The 12,489-nt window shown below is 34.5% G+C and overlaps 2 protein-coding genes across 29 annotated transcripts in view; both read right to left on the bottom strand.

Moving 5' to 3' along the window:
• The window catches only part of LOC123201957 (putative disease resistance protein At3g14460), a 52,821-nt gene that overhangs the window by 11,168 nt on the left and 29,164 nt on the right, over nucleotides 1-12,489 (bottom strand). The window lies entirely within an intron of this gene.
• On the bottom strand, nucleotides 3,040-10,262 carry LOC123201955 (putative disease resistance protein At3g14460). Of its 24 annotated transcripts, none has more exons than XM_044617615.1 (7): nucleotides 5,813-10,262; nucleotides 5,643-5,692; nucleotides 4,542-5,326; nucleotides 4,110-4,151; nucleotides 3,949-4,014; nucleotides 3,589-3,741; nucleotides 3,040-3,489 (listed from the first exon to the last, which is right to left on the bottom strand). In XM_044617615.1, coding segments are annotated over exons 1-2 (4,347 nt in total). In that variant the 5' UTR covers nucleotides 10,159-10,262; the 3' UTR covers nucleotides 3,040-3,489; nucleotides 3,589-3,741; nucleotides 3,949-4,014; nucleotides 4,110-4,151; nucleotides 4,542-5,326; nucleotides 5,643-5,691. The 24 variants fall into 24 exon arrangements, with proteins under 24 accessions (XP_044473550.1, XP_044473543.1, XP_044473554.1 ...); XM_044617608.1 differs by having other exon boundaries at nucleotides 3,589-3,698; XM_044617619.1 differs by having other exon boundaries at nucleotides 3,589-4,151; nucleotides 4,542-4,638; nucleotides 5,071-5,182; nucleotides 5,247-5,326.

The following is a 12,489-nucleotide window of genomic DNA, read 5'->3' as shown; positions in this document are numbered from 1 at the left end:
ACGATAAACCCTAGAATTTTGTCCATCAAATCGGTCATCTTCTGACAATTTTCCAGCGATAGAACACTGGTCGTAGGTTCTTCTTGTACCAACAACAACCTCCAACTTCACTAGATTTTGGCAATACGATGACTTGAAGAACACATCATGGGTCACTATTTTTGGCTCGATTTTTGTCAAATTCGATGTTAATTGGAGTCAATTTTTATTTTAATGCATGCAATACAATTCCACGCAATCATCCAATATGTTTCCCATCACCAATTTCATGCAATTTGGCTGAACTTAATTTCTGCTGAAAATCCGAATTATAATAAAAAATTTCAATCTAAAATCAAAAATTCTAATTCTAATTTCTGCAGAATACATAATTCAATTCACAGAACACATGACATATTCGTAACCTATGCTCTGATACTAATGTTAGAAATAATTAAACATGTCTAATCAACATTTTGTGAATTACAGTAAATAGAAATTTGTGTACCCGGATTCAAATTTTCGATGAAGCCCATTCGAATACAGTGTGAGATGTTGACGTGAGTCATTTCCCCAACCCAATTTGCCCCACGTACTACATTCATTTGGGAGACTTGATCTCTATGCTTTTTGGTTTTAGAGAGAAGTAGAAAACTAATATCTTTTTCATGTGCATAAATGGAAAAATTATTATTATTATTGTTGGGAGGAGACAGTTTTTGGACAATTTATAATTGTCCAACGGCCCTCGAACTCCCTTCTAATGACTGCCCTTGGTAGTTAAATTAAACCAAATTGAGTTAACAAGTCATGGGTGGACTTAGACCCAATAGTGAAAATTGGAATTCGATTGGACTAAGATTTGTTTAGAATTATGTTAATGATATCTATTCAAGTTGTGTTCCTTCTATTAATTATTCTCCCCATTTCTTTTTTTATGAGCACATACTAGTAGCTTTGGAAGGGGTGAATGATGCCCATAATCTTTTAGATGTTTTAGGACAAAGTAACATCTAGAGGACAATGTTGTTTTGGGAACCTTACTTATAATTCTTTTGGTAATGACCTCAAAGGCTGAACTCTTCTAGTGTGCAAAAAACGTTAATCTTTGTGTACAGTTCTGAGCCTTCAAGTGTCTGGTTATTGTTATTCAGTTGTCTTGTGAGAGGAGGTTTCATGAAATTATTAATGTACATTGTTGTTGGACTTGTTTATCAATTTACCTTTGGTCGGGCTGTTCAAGTTAATACCTGCCCTAATCATCACTTCATCAGCAGCCTATCGGCTTACGCCTCAAGGTAGCTCTTATGCTCTTACTATTAGAAGTATTACAAGTGGAGATTAAGATCTTGGTTTATTGATGGACTCCTTGCTATGATGAGATTTTATATTTTCCATCTAGTGGCATCTCATAATAGTTTAATATTGTACCGCAAATATGTTGGCACCTCCTTGGTCCATGAGGTCACTCTCTTGATCGGAACAAAGAAATACAGAGACGACAACCCTGCTCTGATGCAATAACGAGGGCTTTAAGGATTCAACAAGAGTAATAATGATCCTCATTTCTTTTTCCATTGTCCGAGCTTGCATGTTAGTAGTTAACTACTGAAGACGACACCAGGAATGATGGTATGAGCCTAAGAAGACTTTTGTTACGATACCGTTTCTTTTTAAGAAGGGCTGTGACATTTTCACTAGAACCAAAATCTCAAAATATTACATGGAGTTCTTCACTTTCTTGCTGCAGCTTGCATTTTATACATTTCTTTTTTATATTTTATCTCTCATATATTGCTTACATGGCCAAATATTACAAAATAATATTGTTGTTACTGTTTTTTTCTTTAATGTTTGTGTATGTTGACATTACAGTATAATGATGTTTATTTTTAGGGTAAAAATGCTGAGAGGAAGCCCGAGTGTGCTTATCTAGACATATTTCTTCACAATCTTGTTTGAGGCAGTAACTACCAGTGGAATGGGTGATAGTGATCAGTGATCACCATAATGGGAGCACCTAAGGTACTCGACGATTTATTCTAGCTTGCCGTTAGTAGTCCTATTCCTCATCATGAAATATAGGTTATGTTATATTAAACAATGCTATGTGCATCCATGATATGTTGTCATGTGATTGGATGACTCAAAATTGGATCTACATAGTTTAATTATTTTATATTAGCATGCAACATTGCTGGCTGCATAAAGTAGAATAACTTTAATTTTCTCTTTATGTTTTGATGAAGCAGGATTTCTAAGAAAAATTGAATATGAGATAGGAATGCTGACTGGTAGAATTCATGAGAACTGGTCATGTCTGTTGTATGTCCCCTGACAATAGCATTGGCCAGAAGAGAGCCAGCAGAAAGGGATAATGAACCCAACGCAGAAGGCTTTTTGAGCTTTAGTGTATATCTGCTAGTAAATAGCAGTTGCCATTCCACAGGCATTGCTGTGTGGAACTGCCATCATGAATAGGCACTTCTCATCTTTACATTTTGGGAACTGCAGTAAGCTATTCTGGGGTCCTGCACAATTAATGTAGTAGCGTGAACTTGTAAAGCACTTATAATTATTGTACCTGATTCTCCAAAATTGGTTTTATTGAGTGTGCATGACATACGTTGGGTAATTTCATTGTTTTCTGGGACACAGCTTGCGTCCATTACCTCATGTAACTTGTTTCATTATTTGTTAAATCAGAAGCTTCTTATGGGTAGTGCAAGTTTACTTGATAGAAAGGATAAAAGAAAAATGTGGGAGTGTCAAACGCCTTGGATTTGGAATCTAAAACCAGTGTTTTAAATCCAAATCAGACCGGCTGGTGGAATAGGTTCTACCTGGACCGATGGTCAGCCTGGTTGAGAATTGAAAACATTGCTTTCATCTAGTGGTGGATACAAGCAGTATCAAGCCTGAACACCCAACGGTTTAAATTCGGTTCAAACGAAAAATAAGATGGCTCCAATTCAAGCCACCCAACTTGAGTTTGAGTTGAATTCAACATAAATGAGACTGAGTCGAGCCAAACCGGTTTTTGAAAACAAAACAACTTGATTCAAGTCTAACTCTACTTTCATCTTAATATTTAAATATGAAATGGCAATGTTATCCTTCACTTCACACCCATAAATGATATGTATATCTGACATCTCATTTATGTTACATGATTAATTTATCAACAAACATAGCACAACCTTATATGTATGCGACTCATCACTATCATGAGATTAAATTTGCAAATCAAAATCCTGTCATATGAACTTTTCCAAATAATACCGTAGCTCCAATAATCACCATCGACTGAAATTGGCCAAAGATTAATGCTGCGAGCTCTAAACACAGCCTACACAACATCTGGTGCTCCAATGGATGGCCGTTGCAGGCAGGGAAACTGGTATTTTGCCGAGGGGATACAAACAAGCAGGCTCCAAAAGCTCAGATATTCATCCCAAGTAAAAAGCAAGATGAATTGGGTAGATGTTCTACCAAAAGAAGGCACTAATGCTGAAAACAAAGTATAATAATCCATGTGAGTGGCCATGGAACATGCAAGTACGGAAAACATGGAAGAATAAAGAAGAAGAAGGTGAACCTCATTATTACCTCGTTGTATCCATAATATTCCCATGTTATTTTCCCAGAATAGGCTACTCTGTTGTCTCTGTAATTACTTCTACTCACTCAACATTGTCCCTCGAGGACCAAGGAGTTTTCTAAAGTTGTACCACAACAACATAGAACTATTATGAGATGAAGCTGGAAGGAAAAAAGTAAAACCAAAGCAAATTAACAAGAGAAGGCTGAATTATACTTAAATATCTGGATGTTGTCCTGCTAGGTAAGTGGTAGTTTAATATCAACAAGTATTTTTGTCTCGACAAAGACAAGAATGGGTTCACAACCATGCTAATAACTTATATGGTCAAAACTTAAAAGTATGAAGGTGTGGGACAATGTGCTTACGTTAGGAAGGGAAAATTTTATGCCTCTGCAATCACAACCACCTTTCAGTACAGAAAAATCCAGTGCCTTATCAATCACATAAAGCCTCGTTTAATATTTATGTAAATTCATACACATAAAGGTATTCAATAGTCATTCGTCAAAGAAGTTGACAAAATTACCTTTCAGACACCTCATTTCAAAGTGAATTAATGCAAACCCAACTGTATATATAAAAAAATAATATAAAATTAGTTGTTATTCATACAAAAGGCATCATATTACTGAGCCAAATGAAATGAAACAAGAAGAAATTATCAGTAATTTGAGGAAGCCCAGGTACGATAATCTAGATAAATTACCATATCTGGAGCTTCCTGTCATTAATTTTTTTTCCCTAAAAATCAAACAACACAGCATTATAATGTAAGTTTTCACGTGAACATTGAAAGAAAAAGACAGGAATTAACTTCTCAAAATTTCACAAAGCATTGCTGTCAAAATTTCAAACCATATAGGAATACTGCTTTTTTATTTTAGAGGAAACATGTATATATGGAAAATACACATACACTGTTTTAATACCATGCAAATTATAAATTTAAGGTCATTACCTGAAAGAATTAAAAGTTTTACACCATATGTGTGGTTACCAAAAAGACATCATCCACTAGATGTTACTTCCCAAAAGTAATAGATGCAAGGGAAATCCTGAAGAAGAAAAATTTATGAGACATTCTATAGAAGGAATAAGTGTACTCATGAAGGAAATGAACTTCATTTAAAACATGAGACAAAATCGACATATCCATCTACCAATATTAAGCAGTACAGAAAGTTTTTAGCTCATTTAAAATGTAACAACACTAACTTTTTCTTTTTGGTGGAATATGAACACTAATTTACTGTCAGTTTAGGCTAGAAAAAGGGCTATTCAGTTTGTGCGGAGAAAATAGAAAATCAGTAACAACACCAATTAGAGTAGTTAAGCAGCAAGGAAATTAAAGATACAACACATAAAGTCTTACCGTCTTCGAAATAATATGCTTTCGTAAGGATGGGCAAGAAAGCACCAGAAACAAGACTTTTTGTACATACTTTGATTCATAAAAAAATTGTTGTTCAAATATTTCTTTATAGTACCTTTCACCAACTACAGCTTATATAAATATCAATCACGGGAAGCAACTAACTTCCGGAACAGAGATGAAAACAATGCCATGCAGCAAAGCCTGTGAACTGGTACTGCAATGTTCTAACAGATAAAACATATTATTCCTCAGAGATCTGGATAGTAAGATAATATACAGTTTTATTACCTGACCTCAAATGTGTTTGGCATCCTATCCTGATAGTTCATAATATCGGAAGCCAGCTTCTCAAACCATCTGTATGCCATCTATCGTACAGTTGGAAAAAAAAAATCAAAATTACACTGAAAAATTTAAATGAACAAGATATTAAAAATATATCACTAATTATCTACCCCTAGCAGCATCTTCTTGACAATTCAATATATCAAATATTACTCTGTAAAATTACCTTAATAAACCACATGAAAAATAAAATGGAAAAAAAAATTATTGACACTTTCAACTGAAGTACAGCAAACTAATTAAATGACTGAAAAGATCCAAATTTAAGCTGCAATATTTTATTCAGTTCAAATAATTTATGCTGCCAAGTATATTTGCTAAATACACAATACAGCCTACCATCCAGGTATCGGCACTGATAGATTGCGTTGGGGAGTTGAACTTTTATCCTGCATGTATCACATAAGTCAAACTCTGTTACCATAAAAAATTGCATCAATTATTGCTGCTAAAGTAGCTATATGGTTTAGGTGTGAAAAACTAACATACCAAGAAGATAATTTTCTTACTATGTATCGTAGATGAATTCATAATCTATTCTAACACGAGGAATCTCAGCAATCTTAGGCCACTCTTGTCCTTTATTCCTTCTGCACTGCTTTTTCAGCAAAGGACAATTATAAATATACAATCGCAGAAGTGAGGATGGCAAACTTTTTGGAAAGGATGACAACTCCGGGCAATCACTAATGGAAAGTTCTTGGAGAGACCTAAGGGTCTCAAAACCCCTAGATGATAAATATTTTAATTTCAGGAATCTTCCAACAGTCAGCTGAGTTAGAGAGGCCGGAAGCACCATATTCATTTCCTGTATTGGGAAAGAAATTACATCTGGGCATCCCCTAATCTCGAGGCTTCTTAGATGGGTGAGATTATGAAGACCCCACTCAAATAGTGACTTAAACAGATTGGCATCAGCGATTGAAAGTGAGGTTAGGTTGGTAGGAAAGCCTTCCTTGGGAATGGACATAATACCCGGACATTGCCATATAACTAATTCTTCAAGGCAGCTGAGATCGTGCAGGCCAATGGGCAGAGCTTTAAGTTTCTTACACCTCTCAATTGATAACACAGTTGAGTTGGTGTTGGGAAACCCTTCTGCAGGAAAGGAGACAAGACTCGGACAATCTTGTACATACATTGTGTGGAGACTATTCAGATTATGTATACCCTCAGGTATAAATTCAAGATTTTTGCAGTTCTTGATCTGGATATACCCGACAAACATGCCTTTATCGAAGCTCTTTGCTATGGACTTTAACTTCGGACAATCAGCAATGTTCAGGTGTTTAAGTGCCTTAGGTAACAACCCCTTTGTTGACAAGATGGTAAGCTCTGAGCAACCTGAAATCTCCAAGTGTTCAAGTGTTGCAGGTAACTGGCCTTGCAATAATCGGAGTTTCAAGCAATCCCGAATATCAAGGTGCTTCAGGACAACAAATAATTGGTCCCTTGATGATAAGCAAGTGAGAGACGGACATTGGGAGATATACAAACACTCGAGAAGATTTGTACTGACATTTCTATCATCCACCTCGTGCACCAATGACATAGAAGAGGAGCAAGTGTAATTTTTATCATCCAACAACCCCTGCAATTTCTTACAATTTATCAAGGAAAGTTGTTTTAGAAATGGGGGTAGGTGATCTCTCACAAGGAATGTTAGAGAGTGACAATCCTCAATTTGCAAGTTTTCCACGGGTACATCATTATTCTTCATTCCCTCAAAAATGAATTTCAGAGAACTGCAAGTTCTAATCTTAAGTACAGTCAAAGCTGAAAGAAAACTTGCTTCTGGAAATGAAACAAGGCTGCTACAATTTTCAATAGACAGTTCTCTAAGGGAAGTAAGGCTACAAAACCTTTCAGGTAGCTTCTGAAGACAAATGCTATTCAACCACGAATTTATGAGCCATTCACAATTGACAATCTTTAGATGTTCTACTTTCTGAGACCCTTGAACAAACCAGTTCTTAGTTTCTGAAATATTTGAAAGTGTCAAAGACTTTAGTGACTTAAAGTCACATGGACTACAAGACACCATTCTTTTGCATCCAACAACTTCTAGTTCGTGGAGCATATGAAGGCTTGAGATTGAAACTACCAAGTGTCGACATTCATGAATCAAAAGTTTTTTCAATGAAGGGAGATGGTTGAATGAAACTACCAGCCGCTTGCACTCACGAATAACAAGCTTCTCCAATGAAGAAAGATGGTCAGGTAACTGGCCATAGAGCTTTGGGCAATCTAAGATGGAAAGCTCTTGCAAGCAAGTAAATACATTGACATGCTCGTTTTCTTTGATAAGGTCCCAATACTCCCATTCTTGCAAATCCTCAAAACAAAGACTCTCCAAAGATGGAAACGGTCTTGAGCAATTTTCCCCATAAATTTCCAAACCAATCCTCTTTAGTCCTCCCATGCCTTTGATGGTGAGTGCTTTAAGCAAGCTTAATTCCCCAAGTGATGGCATGGTTGTGCATTGTTCACAATCTTCCAATCTTAGGACCACCATGTTGGAGTATGATGGATCTCCTACCCAAGGTGGAAATACCAGACCACCATAACATTTGATTGTAAGTTTGCTTAGATTTTTATGGGGCTGCAACATGTCAAGGACTTCATTTTCTTTTGTCTTGTCTCGTGAATCATCATGTTGAGATCCCCATTCTAACACCAACACTTCTAGGTACTTATCCGCTAAAACAGATCCTCGAAAGTCAAGAACTACATTCTCTAATCTTGAAATACAAAGTTCCCCAGAAAGAAATTTTAAATTTTTCAGAATTTGTATACAAGATTGCTTGTCTTTGCCCACAACAAAATTAGATAACACATGAAGACCTTTCAAATTTTCCATTCCCAGAGGCATCTCTGCTAACTTCACTCCTGTAATGTCAAGGTAATAGAGATTGATCAAACTTCCAACATTAGAAGGCAACTTGATAAGTCGGGAGCAATGTTTTAATATCAAACATTGCAAGTTAAACAATAAACTTGTTGATTCAGGTAAACTTTTGATCTCAGTATTAGAAAGGTTGAGGTACCTTAGAAGTTTCAAATCTCCAATTGAATCTGGTAACATGGTAATGTAATAACTTTCCAAAGATAATGCCCTCAATTTTTTCAGCTTTGGCAACAAATCAAAAAGAACCATGTTACTCAAGTATCGACTATCACCACTTCTAACAATTGGCAGAAAAGTCCTTAGGTGAGTCATTCTATGTAGAACTTTAAAATTTTCTTTTCGATCATAATTGCCACAAATGTAAGAAAAATACCGAATCTTATCAAATCTTTCTGGGATTATAAAATCCTCTTCTAACTTAAAACTTCTTTTCACTGAAATCCTCCTGGCTAGACGGTTGAAAAAGCCATGCATTCTAAATTTAGAAGCATTGCTGCTTGATGGTTGAAATATTGACCTTTTAAGTAAAGCTTGAAAATATTCAACACCCACATCTTTCAATGTTTTTGCGCCTACAGATGGTGGATGGATCAGACCATCTGCCACCCATAAAATTACAAGTTCCTTCTCCTCAAATTCATAATCCTCATGTAAAATTGCACAATAAGCAAAACACTCTTTTAAATACAAAGGAAGACGAGAGTAAGTTATTTCTAACACAGCGACAATTCTAGATTCATATAAATCATTGAATGTTCTGTCATTCAATCTGTTTTCCCACTCACTTCTGTGCTCAAAGCCTAACATGCCACCAAGAGTACTTGCAGCCAGAGGCAAGCCTCGGATCTTTTCAACAACTTTTTCTCGAATTAGTGGTGAAGTTCGTTGTGGATTAATGCCCCCAATTCCAGATGCATGCTCCTCAAATATAGCCAAGCAGGCATCTTTTGTTAGGAGATTCAAGTTATAACATTTACTTGGGCGCATTGTTACTTCAAAATCAACATTACATGCAGTAACAATTATTTTACTTCCTGCTGCTCCATCCTTGAAAGGACCCAAAAAGAAATCCCAATCGTCAGAAGTCCCAATCCAGAAATCATCCAAGACAAACAAGCATTTTTTTCCAATTACAGCTTTTGCCAGTGCAATTCGCATTTCTTGTAATCCATAAGACCTGCAGGATGATAAAGTGATCTGCTGGAGAAGCCGCTCGTGAAGTTCGTCAATAGTGATGCCAGAGGAGACATTTACCCATGCTCTGATATTGAAACCTTCCAAAGCCTTGTCGTTGTAGACCTCTTGAACTAGCCTTGTTTTGCCAATTCCTATCATCCCAACAATGCTTATAACACTAAAATTGAAATCATTTGACTCCTCATTTAACACCATTTCAAGTATCTTTTCTTTATCCTCATCTCGACCGTAAATACCAGATTGTGTAAGTAAAGATTTAGGGTGTGGTACTTTCCGAAAAGGAATTGATATCCCTCGATGATTCGGCGAGTTAAACAGCGGAAAGATGAGTGGTGAAGCACCGCATAATTTTTCAAATTGGCGAGTGATATCTATTAACCTGGTCACCATATGGAGATTTGGAGTCGAATCAGTAAAACAAGCAGGGATAAAGCTACGCGCCTTGCTAATGCTTAAACACCCTTTGGCCATCGGCTCACTCTCTAAAATACAAGTGGGAAGCTCATCCAGTACGTCATCCACATTATAAGCCCACTCCAGTAAATCGTCCAGCCAAAATTTCGAATCCTCGAAGGATTGACACTGGTATATATCGGCGAGGTCTGCTTGAATCTTCCTCAACTTTATTCGCAACTTGTCCAGATGTGAAACTACCCCTTGCCAACGTGAAAGATACAGCAAAACCCTGGACTCCAGTCTGTCAAGTTTCATTAGCAAAAAATCAACTACATAGTCCACTTCCACAGCCATATGGAAATTGCAAAGACGATGACGATGAGAGAGCTTCTGAGATAGAAAGGAGATTTGAAGACTAGAGTTTTCCAGCTGGAAATTGGCACCGGATACACTCTTTTGGAGACGTTGGGGTAACTTAGTCATTAAACAAAGTAGGGTCAAACTGAAATACCAATTTTTTTTGCCCTTTTTACGTAACACTAAAAAACTCTTGAATCCATCAACCTCACCCCTGCCCAGCTGGGCAGATAGTTTAAAACTAAATTTGATAAAGACCAATGTTATATATACATATTTTAAATATATAATTAAAATATATAAATAATATATTATTATATCATTATATATTAATTTATTTTTAATTAAAAATTATTTAATTATATTATTTATATATTTAAATTATATAAAAAAAATGTGTGTGCATATTTTTGTTATTTTTTTTAATAACTTCTTATGTCCTCACCAATGATTTCAAATTATAACACAGAAAATAAGCCAAAATAAGCTGCTACCAGACCAACTTCTTTTGTTATTTTCTCAGCACCTTTACTCCTTTACAAATTTAGTTGTCCCTCCCTTGCACAAAAGCAGTTTCTAGAAAGAAAAGGAGTATTCTTTGAAAGATGAGCCTTTCAGCTGCTCATGACTTAGAAAAATTACTATAACGATGTGCATAGTTTGATATAAATTATATAATTGAATCGAATTATTTAAAAATTATAAATTGGTTTACTCTAGTTTAGGTTAAAAATTTTTCAAACCAATTTTTTAAGTTTGGGTGATTTTCAAACCAAATCAAAGTATAAATCATATTTTTTTAAAATAATATATTTATAACTGTATTTGACATAATTTTTTAATAAGTAAATAGGTATACATTTTATTTATTTTGCCTTTTTTATATGTATATTGTATAAAAAATGTTATTTATACACACTTTTGGTATATAATTTGGATACAAAGATGAAGAGTCATCATATAATTAAAAGTTATTTTATCTTTAATTTAAAATTATTCAATCGCATAATGACACATATTTTATATACCTAGATTATATAACAAAAGTGTGTACGTATAGTTTTATTTTCTTATATATATATGCCTTTTAAATCTAATATAAAGTAAATGATTGAAAACGTTTTTTTTTCAGTTTGATTTTAAAAAAACTCTCAAACCATATCAAATTGAACTATGCACACTCCCAGTACTAGCTACTTGCTTTGTGTTGTTAGATGAAACTGATTCGTCTGGATAATGAAGGTACAAACAAAAATTTTGACTTTTCGTTTGGATTCCACTGAATCTAAGCATCATCAATAGGAGGAAAAGCATCAGAGAAAGAGATATCACTAGGAGGGAGAGAAATTGGTTGTCATTTGCTGGGAAATTGTTGGTGAAATTTGAGATCCTAGGTTGAGGGGAAAATATCACTTTGAAAACTTATTTTTTAAAAGAAATTATTAGTTTTTCAAATTAAAGAGATAAATTGATATAAACTTCTATTTTTCTAAATATTATTATTAGATAAATTATTTATATTTAATCATATTTGAAATATTTAATGAAAATTAATTTATAGATGGCTATTTGAATTATTTAAAATTTGATGGTAAGTCTTTTGGATTTTTTGGCCAAAAAAAATTTCCCAGTAATTAAACGTTTGGGTGGACCCTTCGCAAGCACTTCTCCGTTACATATTATATAATGGCTACAGTCCTCATGTCCATATTATTATTTAATGGGGACAAATGGAGACCAACTCAAACTTGCTTGTTCGATGCATCTCATGGCAGCCATTGCAATTTGAAATGGCTTTAATTATTTTAGTGATATCTCTTTGAAAGTTGAGTTCTTCTTTGGGCATGCAATATAATATATAAATTATATTTAATTTTTTTATGTTGCAGTTGATGGTCTTGAGACTCTTGGACTCTTGAATATGTGTAGAGCCTTTTAAGTTTATTTTTAGATGTGAAAAGAGGCATCACTCAAGTGGGTTTGGTTTTATTTTACAATGTCTTTATTAATATTTTATTTTAAATTGAATATATGCAGAAAATTGTCCATTTGTTTTTTTTTTTTTTATGTTTTCTATATTCTAAAAGTGATTAAATATTTAGTAATGCTTTATATGTGAATAAATATTACTATTTATATACAAAGAATAGCGTGTACTCAATCAAGTCTGAGTAGTGTTTAACTAAAGCTCAATTTGATTATTTTAAGAGAAGCTTGAGCTCTTCAAACTGGTGATATTTTCATTTGCGTTTGAGTTTTAAACAAGTTTGGTTGGCTTAAACTTGGTCAAATTACATTTTTTACTCTTTAATTATTAAATTATTCTTT

This window comes from Mangifera indica, chromosome 18 (assembly GCF_011075055.1).
Source record: "Mangifera indica cultivar Alphonso chromosome 18, CATAS_Mindica_2.1, whole genome shotgun sequence".
NCBI lineage: Eukaryota > Viridiplantae > Streptophyta > Magnoliopsida > Sapindales > Anacardiaceae > Mangifera > Mangifera indica.
The sequence above is the reverse complement of the archived record's forward strand: the minus strand, read 5'-3'. Positions and strand labels throughout refer to the sequence as shown.